The sequence below is a fragment of the Trachemys scripta genome, chromosome 11, assembly GCF_013100865.1.
Source record: "Trachemys scripta elegans isolate TJP31775 chromosome 11, CAS_Tse_1.0, whole genome shotgun sequence".
NCBI classification, from domain to species: Eukaryota; Metazoa; Chordata; order Testudines; family Emydidae; genus Trachemys; species Trachemys scripta.
The window spans coordinates 19421644-19448592 of NC_048308.1; the positions used below are offsets into that span (position 1 = coordinate 19421644).

The 26949-nt window shown below is 37.3% G+C and overlaps 1 protein-coding gene across 1 annotated transcript in view; it reads right to left on the minus strand.

Moving 5' to 3' along the window:
• Positions 1–26949, minus strand: part of LRP1B (LDL receptor related protein 1B) — a 1021752-nt gene that overhangs the window by 179328 nt on the left and 815475 nt on the right. The window contains exons 59-60 of the mRNA XM_034786032.1: positions 22585–22766; positions 15056–15255 (exon numbers count right to left, since the gene is read on the minus strand). Of these exons, the coding sequence (XP_034641923.1) occupies positions 15056–15255; positions 22585–22766 (382 nt within the window). The remainder of the gene's footprint in view (positions 1–15055; positions 15256–22584; positions 22767–26949) is intronic.

The window sequence follows — 26949 nt, forward strand, 5'->3', positions numbered from 1 at the left end:
ATACAGGGTAACATTAAAGAATTACAACCCACACTCAACGGGGACCACATCCTGAAAAAATAATTAGCTGAACCTCCTCTTCTGTCCTTCAAATAACTCCCCAAACTCATTTTCAGAAGAAAGGTCACCACACATGAGGACAAACCAACTTAAAACAGCACCAGACCTTTCCGTAACAATAGATTCAAAACCTGCAGACATATATTCACTGCTACAATGATCAATACCCCCACAACACACCTTTCAAGATACACGAGTCCTACACATGCCTATCACAACATGTGGGATACCTCATCCAATGCACTACTGTCCGAATAACAACTATATGGGTGAAACCAGACAACCACTATGCTCTCAAATGAACTCACACACACACACACACACACAAAACCACCATTTGGCTGAATATTTTTCACAAAATGATCATTCCATATCTGACCTCTAAGTCCTAATCCTGAAAGGAAACCTACATAACACCTTCAAAAGATGAGCCTGAAAACTTAAATTTATAACTTTGCTAGACATGAAAAATCATGGACTGAATAAAGACAATGGATTCATGGCTCATTACAATAATCTGAAACTCACTAACCCTCCTTTGTCCTATGACTACAGAGATGTTAACTGCCCACTTCACCTTGAATGGTCTCTTGCAACATGTGTTAACACCTTATGCTTAACAGTCTGTTCCACCTTGAATTTAGCTGTGACACTCTGAGTACCTTTCCCAGTCCTGAAGAACTCTCTCTCTCTTTCACCAGCAAAAGTTGGTCCAGTAAAAGATATTACTGCATGCACCTTGTCTTTTTGAAGTATCTAAAATACTTTAACAAATATTTTAAACTGAATTGTGTGCTTCTGAAGGGCAAGGAATTGAGAGCTCTAAAAGCTGAAGTCCTCTAAGTATCCTCAACACCAATCCAGGACAAATGAGAACAGTGCAAGCTTCACCATTCTTACTTATCAATGTGCATAAACCTAATCAGAAGTATCACAGGACACATAACTTGCACTAACCGGTGATTTTGTCATCAGTCATAGCTCAATGTTCAAGAGCTAAAAGGGCAAGGAGACTCTCAATACTTTAAGTAGGCTGTTGTACATCCAGGTTAGAAAGGAAAGCACGTTTACAAGTGAGAAGCATGGGCAAGCTTGTATTGCCACTGCCTACACTGTCTATGATATATGGATACCTAGAGAACTTCAGTCTCCAGAACTAAATTCAAGCGCATTAAATTAGAATGGATGCACCACTCAACTGATTGTGATGTAAAATGCAGACTCTTAAGTGCAATATTGTTGCTGAAGTAACTGAAGATCCTGACGGAAAATCTCTTCTGCCCAACAGGTGCACATGTGATTAGACATTCCTGACAACCAGTTTTTTTAAGTGGAGTCTCTGGCTGTTGGAAACTCCATTATACATGACCTGGGACTCCCACTGTCATCTAAATGTATGGAGAAGTTTTTTTTCCCCACAATTTATAACACATCAGTGAATGAACTAAGGAAGACCTCTCAGCCTTAAGTGTTGCAGATGGGCTCTTCCCTGATTGATAAGATCCATTCCCGAGTTTAGCCAGACAATTCTTTTTATGTCAACCACTGGCTTTTATGGTACTATCCATTGTTTGAATGCAACATCAAGAAAGCTCTTATTGGCCAGGGTAGAACAAGAAAGACCAGAGGATGTTTTTTCAATGGGATCATACTCCACAACTATGCTGAATTAGCAGATTTGAAGTGCAACTTCTATTGTCTGTGCTACACAGACATGAGTGATGACAAAGTATCTAAAGCAGTGATACGCAGGCTGAGGCTCACAAGCCGTAAGTGGCTCTTTAATGTGTCTCCTGAGGCTCTTTGCAGCACATGAAATTAAAGCATTGTGTGATTTAATTATAAGCCAATCAGGATGCTTTTACTATGTTATTAACCAATTGTAGTTGATAAAATAATAATCCTTGGACAGTCATTTTGCTGTAAGAATAATAATAATAATAAATTTATATATAATATATATAATGTTCTTACAGCAAAATGACTGACCAAGTATATATATATATATATATATAAACTAAATATTTCCCAGTCAGACTATTTAAATATGAATATATAATACTATAGTAAATGAAACAATGAATTTACCCTACAGTGGCTCTTTTGCGTAATGCTGATCACTAATTTAGCTCCTGAACCACTGAGTTCTGAATATCACTGATCTAAAGCATTAGAGAAGACAATATTATGGACCATTAATGGGCTCTGGAAGTTTTGCCCATAGAGCAACTATATACTTGTAATGGACTTGTGCAGTATACTGTATTCATTGCCCTTCCATGGATTCTTGATCTTTTTCCTGGATTTGTGTAGCCTGGAAGGCTATAGACATTTTTTTGCTGCTTAAACTATAACAGGATTTAAAAAAGAACTAGATAAATTCATGAAGGATAGGTCCATCAATGGCTATTAGTCAGGATGGGCAGGGATGGTGTCCCTAACCTCTGTTTGCCAGAAACTGGGAATAGGAGACAGGGGATGGATCTCTTGATGATTACCTGTTCTGTTCATTCCCTCTGGGGCACCTGGCATTGGCCACTGTCTGAAGACAGAATTCTGGGCTAGATGGACCTTTGGTCTGACATATTATGACCATTCTTATGTTATTGACTTCAGAGAAAATGATATTATAATCAAATCAACTAACAACTGACCATATCAACTGTTAATCACATAAATAAATAAAAGTTAAGCAAATCTAAAGACATATATCTAAACAAAAGCTGTTCTAATATGAATGCACAATTTAATATAAATATTTTTTTAATGACACAAAGGTAAGGCATGAGTGAAGCTGTAGCTATCAGACATTTCAGAAATGGTAGTTAATTTCAATTTATTTTACTGGTTGAGAAACATTTCTGTAGTAGCTAAATTGTATTTTGCTTCTTTTCATTAACTTTTATTATGTTGTAAACAACAGAACATCAGCACTGTTTTCATATAATAGCCTATAAAATCTACAGTTCGCATGGAATGTGAATGACAAAAAATGAAGAAAAAGAATCATAATGCAATACTGAAATCTAGTCTTTTTGATGTAGCCTTTTTGCTTTCTTTTTCCTCTCCAGCATTCTGTAAGCTTCCCAAGACCTCAATCAGTGACAGCTATTGATTTATCTGCATACACCGGTACAAAAAAAGTCTTTTCTTTCTTATGTTTTCCCCTTACAGCGAAACATACTTCCTCTTTCTAGCTAACGTTTATTTCAAGACATTTGATAAAGATGCCCAATTACCCATCCATTAGCAAGAGATTAACATCTTCCTTAAATATAAAACTACATTTAAATAACATGAAGCATCATATCTAGACCAGCAAATGCAGGGATAGGAATTAAACATTAATTAGTTTTGGCCAAAATGGAAAAAAAAAATCCAAAAAAATGAAATGTTTCATTTTGACATTTATTTTAAAACACACACAAAAAAAGGGTACACAAAAACCCCAAAGCTAAACAAAACAAAAACAAAACAAAAAGTCATTTCAGGTTGACCCAACAAACTATTTTTCAGATTTTCCAGTTTGGTGGCTGAAGCAAAAAAGAAAAAAAAAAAAAAAAAAAGAAAAGAAAAAGAAATCTATTATCTCTGGCTCCAGTAATTAATCCATAGACAAACTGAAATGACAGACAATTTCTCTTTCAGAGATGTTATGGTCTGCCATTCCATAACAATTTTATTTACTACATTTAATTTCTTGGTTATTAAAATATTAGCATCTGAATACTACAAATAACCTATTACTTAGGGATGAATAGCCTTCTGTTCCTACAGGAACTCATACAAACCACACTATTTCTCTCAAATGAACGGACCCCAATTGTTTACTACTGGTTTAGCTTAAGGGCTGTTATGGTCAGAAAAGTGATGATGTATTACTCAACTGTGCACACCGTTCACTGTCTTACTCAACTAATATGCTCCTTTTGAGGATTCAGAGTTCAACTTGGTCGTTTGCCTCCTTTTTACATCAATGTTCACAACTCATATACTCAGGAGAAAGTGAGTTAAATTCCATTACTGCTCCTGCACCATCAACAGCATTATCATCTCTGTTCCATCAGCAGAATCTTTATTATTAGTGAACTCAGATTGATAAAGAACCTAATTTTATTTTCAGATCTTAGTTATTTTTATTTGTAAAGTGAACATAGTCGATGTAAGGTTATTGAGAGGCAATGAACACTGAATCCCACAATACCATTTTAGTCACTTTTTAGAGTATAGCTGTATTTAAGGTCTGGTCTACACTAGAAAATTAGGTTTAACTACATCACTCGGTGTGAAAAATCCACACCCCTGAGCAGCATAAGTCCTTGTGTAGACAGAGCTAGGTTGGTGGTAGAATTCTTCCATCAAGCTAGCTATTGCCTCTTGGGGAGGTGCATTACCAGTGCTGTCTGGGGAATCCCTCCAATCAAAGTAGGTAATGTCTACACTGATGTCCTACAGCAATGCGGCTGTGCTGCTGTAGCGTTTTAAGGGTAGACAAGTCCAGAGAGACTTTAACTCAGATTCTTGTGACCCAATTCCCCACTACAAACTCCACTTCTATCTCTGATTGAGTGGCTTCCAGCTTCCCTCTCTGCCAGCTATGGCCATGCAATTCTCCCCTTCTTATAAGCCACCCTTATCTCCTTACAGACCTACACAACCATCTCTGCTTCTCTGTTGGGTCCTGAAACTATAGTTAAACAATACATTCTCATACAATGTGAGAAGAAATATGCTCTGGACTGCAATGTGCACCAGATTACACAAGAAAGCGGAAATATTGGATGAAAGCTAGATGCCGCAAGGGGAATGGCACTTGAGGAAAAGCGAAAGAAAGAAAGAAAGAAAGAAAGAAAGAAAGAAAGAAAGGTGTGGGCAGAGTGGAGCATGCAGTAAGAAGGGCTGAACAAACTAGGAGGGAAAGCAAAGGGTGGCTAAATGACTGAACAGAAAGAGAGATCAAACCATAGCGGGCAGACTGGGAGGAGAGAAAGGAAGTAGGTTTGCATGAATCTACACTGAAGAGGGAGGAACGATTACACAGGCCTGGATAGGAGGACTCTTGTGTTTGTTCAGAAGTTGGGTCAAAATATGAATACACATTTAAAGCTTTGGATTCTTTTCTGAACTGTACAGATCACAGAACCTGATGAACTTCACTCTCAAATGTGTATCAATTTTTATCTACATGTTAAATTTACATATTGTAATCCATACATGCAGTGTATATGCCTATTTAAAACTATTATGAAAAATTAATGGTAAGGTGAAGTAGGTTTCCCCTCACCTCCTTTCTATTAATAACCCCATCTTTCCAATATTTACTCTTTAGCTACATATTATGTAATATAAATTTGCAAACTTTTCATCTCTTGCTATTTGGGGATTTATATAAGTGCAAAAGCTATCTAAAACCATATAACATTTTGGTGTCTATTTTACATAATTTAATAACATTAAATATCATGGAATTTAAACAGAATTGTTCAAAATAAAACAAAACACATGCTTAGGCATGATCTTGTAAAAAAGTTCCACCTATTTCTGTTCTGAAGGCTGAGGCATAATTCCATATAGTGGGAAATGTGAAAATCCCTTAACTACAGCAGTGTCAGTGACAGCTGATACCGTAAAATATGTGCCTCTTGGGTAGCTATTAAGATTTAGGTTGTGTCAATAAAGTATAGCCCAGCGTAAGTGGCAACATGGTGCTGACTAACCCAGGGACCAAGAGTACCCACTGTATACATGAAGTGCATTTTTTTTATTATATCTCTTATGGGATGCAGCCTCCTTTTCCACGTACATTGGTCCTATACAATGAGCTGGTACTAGACACTTCTAAGCCCCTGATGAAATAGAGAGACAGATAAAGTCTGATCCTAATTAATTACTGTCTGGAATTTAAATATTGAAAAATGGCTGTTAAAAGAATTAGTAGAATTTTAAATCAATAATATGTCCACCAATGGCTTGAGAGTAGTTTCTGCTAAACAGCAGTATTTTGGTGTATAAGGTTAATGTGAAATTTATGGTTTTATTACATAAAGCAAGTTTAAACTGATAACAGAAAGTTTGAGAATTCAGTTTGTTATATGGCATATTCCTTTCTGCAACTCTAACACTGACTTTCTCTGCAATTCTTGTACTACAAGAGACATTTAATAACAAATCCTTTTGATGATTCATTTTCCAAAATGATAATTTCAAACCTCAATATTATCATATATAATTTCATTTAAAGTAACTAAATGTAAATTGTTTTTATAGATATTTTCATTCACTTATGTTAATGAACCATGTGTATGGCTGTAAAGTATACTGGGGAAAGGCTAGATTGTAATAATAAAAAGAAAAAAAAATACTTATTGATGTAGTCCAACTACATTTTATTTATAAGAGTGTTGTAGAACGTTTTATTGTTGATTTTGTAAGGCTAGAGACTTTCAGTGATAAATATTTTATAGATTAATCTATATTACTTTTACTAAATTTAAAATCTTATCTTAAAAATAAAAAACCCAAATCCTGCTTAATGAGCATAAAAAATTGTTTAATCCCAGTAACTGAAACCTTGATTCCTAAATAAGTATGTGTATATATGGGAATTTCTTGTTTCGCTTTAGAATTATTAAAAAAAATATGCATGAAAATGGTACAAAAGAATGCTATCTTTAATGGACTGAAGATAGTTCATATTATTTTTTTAAAGTAATTTTTAAGGCCATATTCAAGTACTGTGCCAGTGAAGAACAAAATAGCCTGAATCAGCAGAAACCAATTGGAATATAATGGTGAATCTGGCCCTTAATTAGTTAGCATACAGCTATGTAACTTTTAAGAGTGACTAGTGTTGGTCATGTAATGTACCAGTTTGAACATTTGACACATTTATATAGCCTTGACAGTAACTCAATTAAAGTAATAAGACTGCAGCATGCAAATTAGCTTGGGAGGAGGAGTAATTGTTGGTTGAGTATTCTGAAGCCACAATAGCCCCATTAAGCGTAACCTAAACTATTAACCTAGGCATCTGATCATAACGGATATGATACCCAATACCAATTTAGTATAATTACTACATAACTTTAAAAAAGAGTCTATGCGGCAGATTTCAATTAGTTTAACTGTATGGAAAATATGTGAGTGAGTATATATAAAATTAAAGAAACTATGCTAAAATAACATTAAGGTTTCAAAGTCAAGCACTCATAAGTTAGGAAATGCTAGAACACATAACTTTATCCAGACCCTGTTTGTGTATGCATTATGATAGATTCTATAGTTACATGATCCCATGCTATATCTATATATCTATATCTATCCATATGGTATTTAGGTTCTATATTGCTAAAACCTTTCTAACTATAAGGGAGGTTGTGGAATCCCCATCATTGGAGGTTTTAAAATACAGATTAGACAAATAACTGTCAGGGCTGGTCTAGGTATCTCTAATCCTACCTCTGTGTTGGGGGTTGGAGGGTGGACTAGATGACATCCTGAAGTAATTTCCGGATCTACATTTCTTTCTTTCTACTTTTTCCATAGGAACCTGCCTTATTGAGTAAATGGGTTATTCAGTATTTCTTTTCATTCTCCTTATTCAATATGTGGTCTCTCCTCTGGCATTATTTAACACACATCATCCAAACCTTGCACTAAAAAAGAATAAATTAATGATAGGCCTTTGGCACTGTTCAAATCCCTACTCTCCTCAGGTATAGGAAGGACTTAAATTGGAGGTCTCCCACATCACAAGTGAGTACTGTTATGAGAGAAGTTGTTTCTCTCTCGCCTGTTCTGTATGAATTCGCATGAGAGGCCCAATCCAGTAAGCATGCTCAGACTATTCCTATCAGGTCAGGCCCCACATGCAACTTGTCTTCACCTGGTTTGTGAATCACTCTGGGACTTAGCGGGGGAGATGAGTGGGGAAGGAGGCAGCAGTGTGCAAGCACAGATGTAGAAACACAGGTACCTTTTACTGCAAAACCAGAGGCACTGAATGAGTTTAGGCACCTACAGGCTTCAGTCCAAGCTTTGTGCATTGCAGTGGTCCCAAAACTGGGAATTAAGCTCCTAAAACTGGGACTTGGGCACCTAATTCCTTTTGTGCATTCATTTCCGATTGCTTAATAAACATTAATGAAGTTATCTTCACAACACCCTTGAGACATTACAAGGTATTATTATCCTCATTTTACAAGTGGGGAACTAAACACAGAAAGTTAAGGCCAAAACTGTCAAAAGTGTCCACTGGATTTTGGCACACAACTTGAAACATTTAACTGGGCTTTTTATAGCACTTTATATATTCAAAGCTCAGTTACTACTGACTTCAGTTGTAGTTGTGAGTGCTCAGCACTTCTTCCAATCTGGCACCAGGTGTCTCATGTTAGATAGCCAGAAAATGAGAAACATGCAGTTATTGACCATCTGTGAACATTTTAGTGTAAGTGACTTGTCTAGCATCACAAAGGAACTCCATGGCAGAGGCAATGATCCAGTTATACATGGTGGCATTCAACTTACTTAACAAACAGACCACTCTTTCTTTTCCTGTAATCCTCTGCCTCATTCACTACACTCCTGCAACAAACAGGGTAGAGGTTCCTATAGACAACAGACTTATTCATTATACAACCCTGATTCACTTCTAGAGTATAGTATATCTTGTGCCCTGTATGAAGCCGGCAGGTTCTTGCTGAAAAGAATAGTTCATGATTCTGTAATTAAAGACTATCCTAACACATATGTACCAAGGGGTGGAAATAAGGTTGTTGGGACAACCTTAATTCTAACATTTCCTAACTTTGGAATGCTTGACTTTGTTCTTTTAATGTAGTCTGTGTGTGATGTTTAAAAAAGAAAAATTTTAAAGAAAACAAAATCCTTCATAAGGCATCATACTGACACCAACATAGGTTACTAGTAGGGTTTAAGTCCCAGAACTGACCTCCACCACTAGAACTAATGGAGCAACTGATAGCAATAGCAAGTTATTATCCTCTGTGTGGACAAGACACCAGTGAGGGAGAAGAGACATATACTTTGTCAATTGGTTTTTGCTATTTGCTGACAGCCAAGGAACATAGGTACTCAGAACTCCTGGATTCAAGTCCAGGATCTGTAGATAAGCATGCCCCAGGATCCTTCTGTCCTTGTTCCCCAAGCTATTCTTTCTCTCTCTTCTATCTTGCCTCATTCCCCAGCTCCTGTCCCCTCCTCTCTCCTATCCAACCCTGCTCCTGTCTCCCTCAACCACCCTCACCCAGCTTCTATCCAGCCATTACCCTGATTTCTATCTCCCTCTCCTTCTGTGTATGTAACTGCTCATCCCCCTTTGCTCTTATCTATTCCCACCCTGGTTCCTATCCCCATCTCTTCCCCCCTCCCCGTTGGGCAACTTCATCTATATGCCACTTTACTAGCTGTCCCTATAATAATTGGTTGATTGATTGATAGATCTAGATAGCTCTTACACGCAGAGAGAGACAGACACAATATATTATGGAAGAATTTGTTACAATTTTGTAACTATGGTTGTGCCCGGGTTGCCATTATAAACCCTATTTTCATACTTCCCTAACTTTTCCCATAAAGTAAGATTTTCATCTGCAAATGCTTGTGCTTAAGTTTAGCAGGGACAAGAGGACCAGAATTTGAACTCTGATAGATGTAAAAGTCACCAGTGAAATTCAATGGATTGCTGGCATTATACTGATGTAAAACTGAGGTAATGAAAACAAACCCAGAATATTTCTTCCTGTAATTACAAGCTTCTATAATTAGCAGTTTTGAAATTACAGGAACTAAACTATGAACACCTTTTAAATTTAATATTTCATCCCCTGCTCAGAAATAAGAGAGTTTTAGGCCTAAAGATTCGGAAGACCTGTTTGACATAGCTAGGTGGCCAAGGGAACGGGAACCCAAATGATTACTTTGCTAAATTCCTAAATATTTAAAGCTGGTATAAATAAACTGTCTTAGTGCTTAGCCAGATTAATGCTCTAATGAATGCTCAATGATTTAATATGCATAAAACTTGGGAGTGCTACAGCTTTACATTTGCTACACTCTAATATAGCTTATATAATCAACCATTAAACTTTAAGTAGCTGTGTAAAGTTAGTATTGCCTCCATTGACATGAAGTTCTCCTAAGCTCTCCAAGATCCCTAGCGTACGTGGAGTGTCAAAATTCTCACTACAACTTCTCTCCTACCAACCATAATGTACACAAGAGGGGGCAGTCACTGACATTTCTCACCTGCAAAGATCAGGAACTCTGCAGGAGAGGAAAGCAGCAGAGATTCCCCTCTCCTAGACAGTTTCTAAGATCTGCAAGAGAGATGACAGTGTTTTACCTGTTGGAAAGTTGTTACAACCCATGGCTAGAAGTTTAAAAGAAGAGTAAACTGGGCTTAAAGACCAAGCTCACAAGATTCAAATTCTGTCAGTCAAAAGCAGCCAGGGATGGATTAAAGTAAGCCAGAGCTCTAAGAATATCACACCACAGGGTATGCCTGTGGCCCTGAGCCCACACCATGGTGATGCTGAGGGAACCCTCCCACCCCAGAGGGGAAGAGGCAGCAGCAGTATGGAGCACTCTTCCTCTTGGGAGTAGCAAGGGTGTAAAGAAAAGGTCTTTCTTCTTTCACTGGCAATGTGGGGTGACAGCGAAGGTCCACGCAGTATTGCACTGACTGGGTCTGCTGCACACAATATCTTCTGCTAAGGTGGTGCTGGTAGGGCCCCATGCAACAACAAGTTTTGAAATTAACACTGAAAGGCATGGGTGAGTTCACACCTGTTGTTTCAGGCTGTCTGCAGACTCAGGCAATTATTACTACATTGTATATGATAGTACACATTTAGAAGCTTTTATTCATAACCATGAGGCCTAAAATCTCACATTTTTTTCTTTTTAAATGAAAGCTTAGATTCTAGTGGAATCTAGTCATTCTAGGAGCTGGGGCCCTAGTCACAGACCTACAGTGCCTTTTCCTTAATCCAGCCCTGAGCACTAGAGAGGCTGCCTTCCCTACATCCCATGGCACAGTTCTATATTTGGATTGCCATCAGAAAGAGAGGAAATGAATAGGAATGGCTGAAGAAGTGATAATGTGGGAGAATTGTTGTGAAAACCCATGGGTCGGCCACGAGAAAAGCTGCTGAAAGACTGTGTGCTATGGCGATAAAACAGTTCCAAAGTTTACTTAGAAGGAACAGGCTGGGTGCCAAAGCAGTTTCGGTTCCTTCTCTGACCTCTGTGGGCACCATTTAATCCACTAGCTAGATCCCAGACTAGAGGATTCCTTCTCTGTGTGAGAGAACCCTCCCACCCCCACAAAAAAGACCCCACTTTTCTATCTTGTCTCATAAAAGTGGAATTAGAAAACACACATTAATATTTACCGAATTAAAGTTTTCTACTAATTTCCAATTTTAAAATTAAATTAACTATTTTCTAATTTTTAAATTAAGTTGCTAAAGGAAAATAATAAAAGAACAAATTCACCAACTCTTTGGGTATCCAATGAAAAATAAACAAATCAGGGATTTACAAAACCTCACTACCCCTTGAATTATAAAATCATAATTTGTTTAGCAGAAATTCAGTTTTAAGTTCTCAGATCTTAGAGTTCTTAGATCTTTACACAGAAAAGTATAAATCACAGTTAACTGTTCAGTGTTATAAGAGTATAGTCCACCAAAAGCCATACCCCCCATTAGTTTCAGAAAACTTTCTTATATGCATTTTCCAACATCCTCAAGAGATGTGGAAGGTACTCAAGAAAGGGGAATCTTTCCTAGAGACTTGAGTTCTGCAGGAAAAGCTCAGTGAGAATGGTGAGAGTAAAATAATTTTGCAGATAGCACTTTAGGGATATTCCTCTCTCTCTCTTTTCTGCAGATCTCCTATGATCCACAGATGGGGAACTCAACTCATGTGGACCTTAGAACATGAATATGAGTGAGTGTTCACTAGGGTTCATAACCTCCCAAGAAACCTTAGGTAGCTCTCTCACTTGATCCTTTCCAACCCCTCTGTAGGTATTAGGAATTCTGGATTCTCAGACAAACTCTATGATGCTTGTAGGATAACACCAATACCCCCAAATCTATGCATGTGCTTTGGAGGCCAACTTACTCCCTTCCACAAGCTTGGGGAGGCTTTATCTTCAACACACCAAAGCAGTGCTGTAAGCCTTCCACCATGGCAATTTAGCCATGTTGGGAGGACTGGTGAGTGTGAAACCTACCAATTCATTTGACATCTGCTAGAAGGATGAAGTGCTCTCAGTCCCATACTTCCCTTCTCTACTGGCCTTGCTATGTTTGGCCCATGTTCCCCTTCTGCACGTCTTTGCAACCCTCAGTTCTGCATCTAATACTCTCTTCAACAATGGACTTTCCAAGATCCATCTTATTTCCAGCCCATCTCTCAGACCTCTTGGAGATGTGAGGTAGTCATAAAGAGGTGTGTCCTTTAGGAAGGTCTGCCAGAAGTAGCAGGGGAGCATGCTAGAAGTGACTGGATAGGCAATTGATCAAGGAGGCATTCCCCTCCTCAACTAAAGTCATTAAACTTAATTTTTATTCTCTGCACTTTCCTTTCTCAGGACAGAACCTTGCAAAAACAAACAAACAAACAAACAAACAAAACCCAGAAGATTTTTGTTCATTGGTGAACATCTCTTTTTAAATATCTCCTAATTTATAAGTATCAAGTATGATTAACCTAAATTCTGATGGAAATACTCTAATTATCACTGACAAGCACCCCACATGATTTATTTACACTTTGAGGCCTATCTTCATAAAGAGCTATAAAACTCCACTAAGCTACAGACTTATTCGTTTTTTAAAATAAAAACAAACATCTCTAGCAATCATCTGGCTTCTCATTTAAAGTCTATAAGAGATGGTGTGCTATCTTGACAATTTTATTTAAAATGTTAATACAAATTTTAAAGTAAGAATTTAATGAACTAATCTTTGACCCTCTGTGCTTGATCTCATTTCCTAAGTTTTATCTTTCTCCTCATTATCATTTTTTTCACTATAAAGTGACAAAAAAAGATGAAGAGATCATTGAATTAGGACAACCTAAATATGGACATGCTCACCAGAGTGCAAAAATCTTCTATTTTCTTTAATTTTGGAAAAAAAATTTCTACTCTCAGTGTTACTTGATCCCACCACCAACTCTCATCTCTTCCTTGGTCCTGCTGGCATCTCCTTGGGTCTTTGACCCCCACAGCCTATGCAACATTGGTCATGTAGCACAGGCCCCTTTTGCCCGTGCCTTATTAACCAAGATAAAACTGCAGGGGTTATGTTCCAAAACCTCTTTTGTCAGCTGTCCCTCTTTCGAGGATAACAGGTGCCTTTTCTCGTTGGGGTGAACTTTCCGCACACACAACCGCAGATTTAGAAACACAGAGAGAAAATGGATAAAAAGAGAAAAATAAATGGTTTGCGTAACATACCTAAATTTACACTTTACATAAGATAAACTAGACAAGGCAATCTAAGTTTAAGTTACAGAAAGGAAAGAAATGCTTGAATGTTCCAAAAAGTACTTTTATGCTCTGACCCTAGTGTCAGACTTCTAACCTCCACACTGTTCCAAGGGGGAGAGAGAGAGCCCTCCCTTTGCAATCTTCTAAGTTTTCCCTCCCCTCTACTTCCCATTTTGGGTATGGCCTATCTGAACCCATCTCCCATCATCTAGGGTAGCCACTTCCAGGAGCCATCTCCCATCATCTAGGTTTCCCCAGTTACCTATACATACAACGGAGTTTTACACTTATTGCTTTCTCTAAGGCTTTGCCAAGGCAAGGCCGGACACATGGCCACTAGAGGATTCAACCGTCTTTGATAGCTGCCTCTCAAAAGCTTAACAACCTATATCCAAAAGAATGTTGTTCAGTGACTCCTAGTTGTGCCTGGCAAGTAGAGTACTTTCTGATTGTCCATATCCATTACTCATTGAGGAAAGTAGTTTTACCTGACTGGGTGGAGTTTTGTTAAAGCTTATTTTCACCCCTCAACTCTCTGTTATTAAATATTACTTTATTAATAGACACATTCAGTCTGTCATACTGAGCTCTAGAGCTAACCTATCACTTTTTTAGGCCAGTATTTCATGTTTGAAGATTTTAGAGTAAAGTTCGGGCAGAATCAGGCTTTATTATAGAAACTAAATGTTATCTTTAACAATGGAAAAATACTGCCTCTCCTTAATAATTTTCTTCCTAGAGGCTATGTAATTATGTATACCAAAAGGCAGCAAACCATTTGTGACAACAGCAGCTTTGAGGGTAACATTTCTATGCTAATAAATAAAACACATTAAAAAACTACTGCTTAATTCAACCAAGAAAAAAAATCTTACTACTGAATAATGTATTTGGACTATTAAGAAAACTCAGTCCCTATTTAGAATTTTTGCTTTCTTTTGATAAAAGGCATTTTTCACAGATATGAATTGCTGCACATTTGCATGTATTAAAAGAATGCCAAAGAGGCTTTTATAAGCCCTGGAAGAAATACAGAAGATTGGCAGGAGTAGGGATTTTGCCCTGCAGGATTCATGTTGGCAGCCAACATCTACAACAAATTCAGTGTTCATGAGGAGTAGTCTAGCAAAATATATGTGTTGGCAAAAACAGAGGAAATAATGAAGAAATACAGAAATAGAAATGTACCTCTTTGATCTTGTCTAAATTTGGTTAATACAGAAGGGGGAAGAATACTGTTTTCTTATCAGGAAGTGTCCTTTAGTATTCTGTTTAATGATGCAAACAAATTCTCATTCTGCTTCTTAAAATACTTACAAAAAAACAAAATATGTAGCTTTGTCATCTTGCAATGCACAATATTCTTCACATTTAGAATACAAACGTTTTTTCCCAATTAATATAACACACCTTTAATTAAAAATAAGAAATGTCAAAAATTGAATGTTTTACACCTGTTTGACCAACCTTTATGTCTATGAAATCCATCCATGTCAGCAAACTCAATATGATTTTCATCAGCCCAGTAGAGTCTACTGTTGACATAATCTATTGTAAGAGCCATAGGTCTGGAGTTCTGTGTTTCTATGACAACAGTTTGATTGGTGCCATCCATACCAACACGGCCAATGTGAGGATACTCACAGCAATCAATCCAGTACAAATATCTAGGAAGACAAAATCAATAACTGTTTTATTTACAGCTGGAAAGGCACTAACACATAGCAGCTAATGTTTTAATTTTTTTTGGTTGGTTTTAAGTACTATCCAGGAATTATTCTGTAGTGCTTTTATGCTCCAAGTTAGCTAATTTGAGAGGGGGTTTTTTTGAAGAAAATTTTACAACTTCATAGCTTGAAGTATAGCATTTAAGTGTATGAGTCGCCATGTTAGAGATATTGATGCAGTTTTGCATCTGTACTTAAACCATTAAAGGAAAAGCTCAAAATGGGATATATATGTCTAGATTGATTTAGGATTGCCACCCTTAAATTCTGAAGTATCATCATGATTTTACTAAGCTAAAATCTCAGGTCCTGCAATAATGTTATTGTTGAAAGAATTTCAGGTAGGTAAAATATTATAATACTGTATTACCCCATGCCAATTTTTTATATTTATACACTAATTTCACTGATCAGAGCATTATGATGAAAATGACATTCTTTCATAATGGGCAAACTACAAAACATGGCAAGGATGGCACACTTGCCAAGATTAAAAGAGGTGAGAGTATTGATGGAGGAATGTATGTTTTAAATTGGCTGAGAATGAGGGAATATCACATTGGGTGGGGATTTTGTTTTTCCTTTCTTTTTCAGTTGATTGCGAATACTCAGCTAAGATGCCTGGCATGTGTTACATTTAAAAATATTTGTAAGGAGATGTTTTGTTGGCGTACTAATATAATTTATCTTTCATGAGCTATTGACCCACATAGAGGTTAGAAAAAAATGTAGTTATAAGATTGTGACTCTGAAATGGGGACTTGAGTACAGGGGGTCTATTGTATTGTTTACTTATTTCAACCTCATGGCATATATAGCTGTACTTCTCTTCTGTAGGCAGCAAACACCTGACCTTTACATCTGGATTATTAGATGGGTCATTATCTAAGAATGATTTGGGGGAAAGCAGGAAAGGTTGATTATTTCAGTTTATCTGGCTCATCTGTTAGTATTAATACTCCTATATTAACTTGGGTAGGGTGGGCTCTTCCATAAGAGACTGAAATGGGCTCAGGTATTCTGTCCCCAAGGCTTTTGGGAAGTAAGCATGTTGTGGGTAGTGATACACATGGTCACAAGTGAAAATTATGGGAACATTGCCTGCTAGGAAATTAGTGGAGCACATTATCATTAAATTACAGGGAAAAAAATGAGCTACAAGCATAACTAAGCTTGTTGGGATGGATGAGAAAAGCTATCCTTGCTCAGAGCCCTTTTTTGTTGGCATGTGAAAGAGAGACACACAGAGAATCCCCTTCTTCCTTCTCTAATTAGAAGTTAGACAAGTTGTGATGTAAACTCCTCCTCCTCCACTTCTCTTTCACACACAGACAAAAACATCCTCTCTATACAAGGATAAGTGTTCTCGTCCATTCCCACAAGATGAACTATGTTTATAATTCTTTTTTCTATTGTCTCATCTGTGGATATAAATAGATCACACAGCACCAAACCTAGTGTAGTCTCTCTCTTCCTATGTGCTATCTCTTTTGCACATAATCAAAGTTACTTTCTATATATTGATTTGTATTTTGATTTCCATATGTTTAAACAGTTTGGTTTTACAGCACAACCTTCTTAAAACATCACAAGAAATCAATGCTGAAAACCCAGCACCAAACAAATAGAGATGTAAATGTCTGGTTTGACTTTGAAGAGGGACTGTGAAACAGGCATGGGATTCTGTATTTACTGGTCTTCAGTGATTTTCAGAGTAAATTTACTAAATGTATAATTCTTTTTCATTTCCACATTTTTGCACTTCAGCACCCAGAGCAAGATTCACTAAAGGACTTAGGTGTTTGACACTTTAGGTGCCTAAATCCCAGAATCAGGCCCCAGTGGGATTCAGAAAACATGAAATTCAGAAAACCGCCACTCAGCTGCACCTAAACTCTTTCAGTGCCTGAATTTTTGCAATAAAAGTTCCCTAAGCATTTACGATTCTGAACTTGGCTCTGACATTCCCAGGTGAGAGCCCTAGCCACTGGGCTATGGGATATTCTGATGTGGGGTTTCCAAAGGGTCTCCTATTGAATCTGTTCCACTGTTGATAAATAATTTTAAGAAGTCATTAGAGCAGAGAAAGTGAGTCTTCCACATCCCAGGTGAGCGCTCTAACCAACAGGCTACAAATTCATTCTTCTGCTTGCTCTCTCACTCTCTCTGGACCCAGGATGAACCTGTTTCACTGTGGAAAATGAAAGAAACATTGGGCCAGAGAGAGCGCCCAAATTTCTTTATCACTCTAATCCTCAGGAGAGTAAGGATATGTCTACGCTTCAAGCTGGGGTGGGGGATGATTCCCAGCTCGAAGAGACATACCCACACTTGCTCTGATTGAGCTAGTGCTCTAAAAATAGAGCATAGCTGCAGCAGCAGTGCAAATGGCAGGAAGAGTCAGCCGCCTCAAGTACATGCCTATGGTCTCAGACTGGCACATACTCAAGGTGTCCAGCCCCACACACCGTACTGCAGCTTCACTTTATCATGATAGCTCAACGAGAGCCAGAGTGAGTACATTTCCTCAAGTTGGTAATCACACCCCCAGATCGAAGTGTAGACATATCATCATCATCTCATGGAATGTCGATGAAACTAATGGCTTGTCTACACAGCAGCAATGCACACTATGGGGGTGTAATTTCTAAAGCTCACTCACGCGCACTGAGGCTTCCCTAATGGGTTTTAATGAATACATGCTAGGGAACCTTTAGTACACAACAGCAAGGTCTACACAGACAAATTAATGTGTAACACTTTAGTCCACTTCAGACATTACACCCTGGTAAGGTGCATTACCCCACCATGTAGACAAGCCCTTAGGCTCCTAAATCATTTAGGTTCTTTTTGGAAAATGTTACCAGGATGACTTATTTCCCTCTCTTGTATCATCACTGGTATTCTGGAGGCCACTTTATGCTCTCAGTTGCCCCCGTATTCCCACAGAAGTCTACTGAGATTACCTGGGAGTAACAGAGAAAAGACATCATTTGAAGACAAAAGGGCAAATTCTTCATTCTGTAGCACCAGTAATTAAATCCAGAGTAACTTCATTGAAGTCAATGAAGTTATTCCAGATTACACTAGTGTAACTCAGAGCAGATTTTAAAGACCAATGAATGAGTAACTGAGACCAGAATTTGTACACAATGAGGCTGTATAGATTAAATTGATAACATAATTTGGTCTGCAGAATATTTAATACAAGTAATGATGTTTGAGAGGAAGAATAACGCAGCTAGATTCTTGTAGCCCAACCTTAATTTGCATGAATATCAGTTAGGGGGGAAATAAAACAAACACCACTGTTCTACTAGTAAACTGAGAAAATCTGGTAAAATGGGGGCTTCAGTGTCAGATTTTGCCACAGGCACCAAAAACCTTTGTGCGGCCCTGAGGAAGAGGTATTTTGGGGGCAACAGCAAGAGTTCCCTGTGCACCTATGATCCTCATTGGTGGAATGTCTCCTAGGTGACCTTTACAAGCCAGTGCATGACAGAGCAACTCTCAGGTATTATTAACTTGTGCTCGAGGCCAATTTGGCCCCTGGTATTCCCAATTCCAAGGAAAACAGTTTTGCTTGCACCCCAATAAAATATTTTTTTGCCTTATTCCCCCCTCCTCAGTTGTATCTAGGTTTGATCTGGCATAATTAAGGAGAGAGCTCTCCATGAGTAGAGCTGGGTGACGTTTTTCAAATTTTACATTAGGGAAAACCTTAATTAATATTGCATTCTATTTTCACAAAATTTCTTCCTAATTTTTAATTCAGCCAAAAAGCTTACTAGAATATCTCAGATTTTCAGGGGGGGAAATTGGGGAATATGTTTTTTCTTGTTTTTTTCCCGTCAATCAGTTCTATGTGTTTGGAATTATTTCTTTCAATGGAGAAAATATTTTTTAATTTTACATTTTTGTCCCTGTTTCTGGAAACAGTAAGTGTTAAAAATATAGCAGCAGGTATGTTTCTATGGGGACTTTCAACTCAAAGGTCCAGATGCAAAATCCACATGTACAAGAAAGCTACTGAAATGCAGTTTCAAGTACCTTACGAAAGAAGGAAACAGAACATTGACCCAAAACACACTGCACAGCAATGTAAGGTGGCTGGAGAATTTTGGCCACAGACTGCAGTGGAAAAACTTCTCTTATGAAAACTGTGGTAACATTTTTAATATCTGCTATATAGGTGGACTATGATTTTTAGCATGTTACCTGAAAGGATGAACTGGACTCATCTAATACCATTTCAATCACACAATAACAACTTGAGATGTGGGGGAAAAGCTCACACACCACAACCCAACCAACCAACCAACAACCCAAAAATAACCTGAATGATTTTGGTGATGGTTTTGTATATCCAGCACCTCAAAAAGATTTATTATGTTATTAATTTCTATTGTGGCCATTGCTCCCTCAGAAATTACTGAGCCAAATCATCCTCTAAGTGCCAAAAACTCTGAGCTGGGGTCAGGAACCTAAGTTTGAACGTACTTACTTTTTACAAAAAAAGAACAGGAGTACTTGTGGCACCTTAGAGACTAACAAATTTATTAGAGCATAAGCTTTTGTGGGCTACTGCCCACTTCTTCGGATGCATATAGAGTGGAACATATATATATATATATATATGTAAAGAAAAGGGAACCCAATGGAGCGGTGTTGAGACACTGGTCTTCTTTACAAAAGCCCCCGTATTTACAGGATCACCTGATTGATTTCCCTGTCTGTCTTTGGCCAAGACAGGGAAATCTATGCATCTGAAGAAGTGGGCAGTAGCCCACGAAAGCTTATGCTCTAATAAATTTGTTAGTCTCTAAGGTGCCACAAGTACTCTTGTTCTTTTTGCGGATACAGACTAACACGGCTGCAACTGTGAAACCTGTCATGACTTTTTACAGGTTGTTCTGATAGATGGGTCTGGGGCTAGTATCATCAGAGAAAGAGAATAGGGCTTGGCCAAAGACAGACAGGGAAATCAATCAGGTGATCCTGACATCACACATCATGCTGACAAGGACTCACCAACCACTGCTAAATCATTCTTACCCAAAGTGGATGGGTAAGAAACACAACATACTGCCAACAGGATCAGCATTATCTTGCACTACTATATCCAAGTAGGTCTGAAGAGGGATAATGCTATGAAAACTGGCCACCTCCTGGACCCAACACTCCCAGCAAAAGCCCCTCTCCAACTATGAATGCTGATGCTGCAGACTTGGACAGACAATTGTTTGGGATCACTATGTAAGAGCTAGGTGGTATCATCATGATCATCCTCAAGGAAAGTATACTGCTGTTCCTCCTTTGATAGCCCCCACCCCATTAGCTTTCTTATGTCAGTGGCATTTGAGATTATTGAAGCCTTAAGAAATAAAGACAGAAAAGAATAATTAATTTATTTCCACTAAGACACTATCAGATTTTTATTTATTCTTCTTAAGCAAAAATGTCTTAGTACTCCACGATAAAGTGAGCATTACATATTTAATTCACATCTGAAAAGGAAACAAAGCAAGCTTTCTTTATTCCATGATTTCAGATGAAGCAGTCAATGCTACTTGCAAATTTTATTTATCTGAAAAGGGGTTCAGTTACTTCATGCCATTATTTTTATCAAATAACCCTAAGTGATATTCCTGTTAAAAATGATCTATACTGTAAACATCCATTTTAAGAGCTGAAACTGTACTATGGGAAACAAGCAAACAGACTTTTTATGACTTTTTCAACCATATTAACACTGATCTGTTAGTGGCCATTGTTTATACATATATTTATTGGTGACTTGAGTGTGCTTCCTGTTTATGAGGCAACAACTGTACACCAAGCTAAATAAACCCAGGCGGTAAATGTTGTGAAGTTACAGTTATCACCTCATAAACAGGAAGCACCAGCAAGTTGTTGGTACATTGCAATGTCTCACTTAGAAATTAAAATTTTCTTTTGCTATTAGCTGGGAAAAGTGGGAAGTTATTAATTAATTAATAAATTATTATTACTACTACTACTACTACTACTAGTAGTAGGTTATTGCCAGCAATGAGTTGGTGCTTTATAGATAGGTATGATAATAAAGCCTCAGCACTGGAAAGCTTACAACTAAATATCTGATGAAGTTCTGTTTATTGTGAGCAAAATTATTTACTTCATTGATGTTTAATCGGTAATTTTGCCCACTACAAAGATATCTGGGTGTATATCAATTCTCAAATGGTCAGTGATTTCTGACAGACAGTAGTCAGTTAGAATACAGAGGTTTGCACAACAGTGCACTTTTAAAAAAACAACTCTCTAGCTGTGAGTTAGTCAGTGCCCATTATTCCTATGATTCTGGTTCAGTAAAGATTTAGATTGGGAAGAAAACAATAATGGTGATATTCAAACTGCATGTAGAAACCTAATGTAGATGAATGTACATGCAATGAAATATTTAACAATGTTGACATGTAAATTGTTATCTGTATGCTTCAGGATAACAAGTTATTTAAATGATATGGCAGTTCCTACTTTTCTGAACTATTGTTTTGATCTGACTCTTCTGTAGGTTCAAGCAAGGCAGCACTGGATCTGTTTACAAACTCTTTTTGTTTGTACAATTTCCATGAGGGCTAAAATTATAGAGAAACTAATAGTGAACCCCGAGAAGTGCCATTTTTGAATGCCCCCAAAGGCCAACTCAGGTCAACTACTACTGTTTGTATTAAAAAAATTCACCATATTGTACATATTAAAATAATGGCAAAAACTATTTAAGTCAGGAACATTATTAAACATTTTTCATCCTTGCACTAGTATGCAGAAGAAATCTGAAGAGTGTTTTTTAAAGACACGTGGCATTTCACTGCCCACTATTAATTTGGATAACAGCAAATGTAGAAAAGAGTATCTAGCATATAACTCAAAGCAGTGGATACCTTAAAGAAAAATGTGACCATGCTTAATATTTCATATTTAACATGACACAAATACCATATGATCCACACAAATACCACACAAATTATCTTGTATCAAGATGTGTTATGACACAACAAAAATTATTTTTTCTATAACCTGCATTAATCTCCCTGACTATTGCTTTTTATAACATATGAAGACACAATTAACATCTTTTGTGTATTTTAGCTTGATGATATACAATAAACCTAATAAGGAAAAACTAGATAGTGATAGGTTTGCGCTGGGGAAAAAATATATTTGAGGACTTTAATGATAATTCATTATCTAGTTCTGATTGTATATTAAACTATTGTTCCATACCCAGCTTGAGGATCTAAAGATAGATCTCTAGGAAACTTCACCCTTTTTTTCACAAGAACAGTGGGATATAAGCCATTGAGTTTTGATACTTCGATAATCCTTTTCTCTGCATCAGACCAATAGAGATTCTTTCCAATCCAGTCAACAGCTAGTGCATTGGGAACAGCTGTGTTATGTACTACCTAGAGGAATTAAGATGCACAAAGTTAATACAAACTTTTGTACTGGTGACACCTTTCACATAGCAAGCCTCTGAGTGTGACCCCCCCTTATAAATTAAAAACACTTTTTAATATATTTAACAACATTATAAATGCAGGTGGCAAAGCAGGATTTGTGGTGATGGCTGACAGATTGCGACCCTGCATATAATAACCTCATGACCCCCTGAGGGGCCCGACCCCCAGTTTGAGAACCCCTGAGTTAATCAATTAAATACTTAGAAAAAAATTAACAACCAAACTGATTTGTGTATGTTTCAAAATGTTTAAGAGAAGAATACAGGATCCACAGTGAAGCTCTGTGGAAAAAAGTGATACAATAATAAAAAAGTCTGATATTTCTTAAGAAGTAGATTTATTTAACAAAGATGATGGAATGTAATTTCTGTCACAGGGGGAGAATGGGGAATCCCAAACAGAAATTGCAGACTGAACCAGGAACACCACTCGATTGTATTCTGGCATTTTTTTTATTTAGTTTTTGGAGGTGCCTTTTGTTTTGTTTTGTTGAAATCTTCCTCGTCACACAAAAAATGTTCCTTTTAGAATAAACTTGTTTTTTAAAATTTCATATCATTATGGAACACTGAAAAGGCAAGGATTTTCCATTCTCAGGATGGCTGTTTCTTGGCAATGTCCCTTTTCCCCCCATCAAGAGTACAGTGGGACATATCCCTCTTCATTGTGACAGTGATGCCAATACTTCAAGGCATGCATGCATAAAAGTACACACTTTTTGCAAAGAGGTGGAAATGCCCTAATGGTAAGTAAGGTGCCTTGCAATATCAGGCAGTTCCCAAATAATGTAATTGGCTGAAATTAGGAGTTTGAAGCTTTTTAGCAAGTTAGGCCTGCTGGATTATATGCAAATTATCAGGAAGGAATTTTGAGGGCAGAAGTAATTGAGTATTCCAGTAAAATAGTTTATGGACTAGTGATGGGTTGATCTCAAAAGATGTGATTCTTTGGATGCTTCTGTGGGGCTTAACCAAATATATCTAAAACATATTTGGACTACAAATCTCTTCATCACAGGATTTTTTTAAAAGGTTTCCTTGCACTTGTAAATGCTTTTGCATCTGCATCAGAATCTAAAATCAACATGCAAATCTGAAGCACATGGTAGACTTTTTAATTGTATATAACATTTGTGGCAATTAAAGACTTTTCCAACTTTAACTGTAGATGTAGGCTGCAAGATAATCTGCTTCAACCATTACTATGGATATGTTCAACAAATATTAGGAGACACAAGGTGGGTGAGGTAATATCTTTTCTTAGGCCAAATGTTATTGGTGAAAGAGACAAGATTGAGGATTCCACAGAGCGCTTGTCTCTTTCACCAACAGAAGTTGGTCCAATAAAAAATATTACCCACATTGTCTCTCTCTTATATACTGGGCCCAACATGGCTACAACAACACTACAAATAAAAAATATTAAGATCTTTATTACTTGACAAGATCACTTTAAATCTTAAATCTTGTTTTGAACAGCGGATTTTATTCATATGGACAAAGGGAAGGAACATTTTAATTTCCTAATGCCTGAACATTCCCAACCTTATCGTTCACAAACTTCCAAACTTTTACACAGGGGCATTCAACAATTTTATGAAAACTGGATGGTTATAGAAACCCTCTTACAATTTACAGTGATTTCGTCACCCTAGCTGAAAACAGCAACCCAAATAATTGGATTCTTTTTTCTATTGGCCCTCGCTCTCAAAGGATTTTGAAATTGCTCCTTCACAGTTATTTCAGACACTGAGATATATGTATGTGATATTTTTATAAAAATCTAAAAAAGAAATGTAAATTTTACATCAATATCTTTGATTTTAGAGGGTTTCTTTTTCATTTCAAGAAAACAATTTTCATTTGAATCTCTCGTAATATATAAAAGTTTATATCCTTTTATGTTTAAACCTGCTTCTTTGAAAAGTTACTCACCTGTACAGTAAATGGAGTTCTTCACATTGACTGTATATATATATTCCAGTTATGGTGCACATTTGCCCTGAGTGCTCTTGTACTCTTTATCAAGGGCATAGAGAACAGCGAGCCTAACTGCCTTCTCTTCCACAGTTCCTTCTCTTCCACAGAATCCAAATGTCAGAGAATCACAGAAATGTAGGGCTGGAAGGGACCTCGAGAGATCATCTAGTCTAGTCCGTAGGCTTGGATCAAGTAAACCTAAATGATCCCTGATAGGTGTTTGTCTGACCTGTTCTTAAAAATCTCCAATGACATGGATTCCACAACGTGTGTTGGAAGCCTATCCCAGTGCTTAAACATCCTCATAATTAGGAAGTTATTCCAAATATCTAACTTAAATTCCCTTGTTACAGATTCAGTTGAAAACTACTTGTCCTCCCTTCAGTGGACATGGAGAACAATTGACCATCATTCTCTTTATAACAGCCCGTAGTGTATTTAAAGACGGTTTTCAGGTCCCCCCTCAGTCTTCTTTTCTCAAGACTATACGTGCACAGGTTTTTTTAACCTTTCCTCTTGGTCAGATATTCTAAATCTTTTATCATTCTTCTACTCTCCTCTGGACTCTCTTCAGTTTGTCCACATCTTTCCTGAACTGTGACACTCAGAATTGGATACAATACTCCAACTGAAGCCTCACCAGTGCTGAGTAAAGCACGCAATTAATTCCTGTCTTACACATGACATTCCTGTTAATACACTGCAGAATATTAGCCTTTATTGCAGCTGTTTTACATTGTTGACTTATATTCTATTTATGATTCACTTTAACCCCCAGATCCCTTTCAGCACTACTACCACCTATAGCTAGGGTGACTAGACAGCAAGTGTGAAAAATCGGGATGGGGTGCGGGAGCCTATATAAGAAAAGGACCCCCAAAATTGGGACTGTCCCTATAAAATCGGGACATCTGGTCACCCTACCTGTAGCTTTGTATTTAATTTTCCCTTCCCAAATATAGTACTTTGCACATGCCTTCATTGAATTTCATCTTGTTGATTTCAGACCAATTCTCTAATTTGCCAAGGTAATTTTAAATTTTAAGCTGTCCTCCAAAGTGCTTGCACTTCTTCCTAGCATCATGTCACCTGTAAATTGTATAGGCATACTCTCTACTTCATTATCCAAGTTGCTAATGAAAATATTGAATAGTATTGGACTGAGGACAGACCCCTTTGGGACCTCACTATATACTTCCTCAACAGTGCACCACTGATAACTCTTTGAGCATGATTTTTAAATCAGTTATGCACCCACCATATCGTAATTTCATCTAGATCACATTTCCCTAGTTTGCTTGTGAGAATATCATGTGAGACTTTGTCAAAAGCCTTACTAAACTCAAGGTATATCACACCTAGAGCTTATCCCCATCCACTAGGCCAGTAACCCTGTCAAAAATGTAGGATTCCCCACCCAAGTGGAAGGCAGACAAGTCATGGAATATATGTATATATATACACACACACACATACACAAACAGGATACAGGTAAGTAATTTTTCTTTCTTCCAGTGTTTGTTGATAATTTTATCAATTGATCTAGATTCATTCCACTCTTGGTAACTCAGAAGCAATGATCTGATCTAAGGAAGTGAGTGCTAAGAGCCTACCTAAAGAGAGACTGTATACAGCTCTGCCAAAAAGAATATCTGATATCAATGCTTCCATGATGGAATACTGTTTCATTAAAGTATGAACACCTCCAAATGGCTACCTTACAGATGTTTATAACTGGAATATTTCACATGGGTGCTGCACTATCTGTCCAAGCCCTAGTAGAATGAGCCATAATCTGATCTGGGGGTTCTAGACTAGCTATATCATAATGGGCCTTAATACAACACAAAATCTATTTAGATAGTTTTAAGGTTGAAATTGGGCACCCTTCATTCTCTCAGCAATTGCTATAAACAATCCTGGGAAAGTTCAGAAAGGTTTAGTTCTTTGCAAATAAAAGACAAATAAAATAGGTACATGTATCATTTCATCCAAATGGAAGTCCATGACCACCTTTGGATGGAATGGATCTGAGAGATATTTTATCTTAATGGAAAATTGAATAAGGTAGGTCAGCCATGAGTGCTTGATGTTCTCCAATTCTTCTGGCTGACATGACTGTGATCAAAAAGCATCAAGTGATGCAG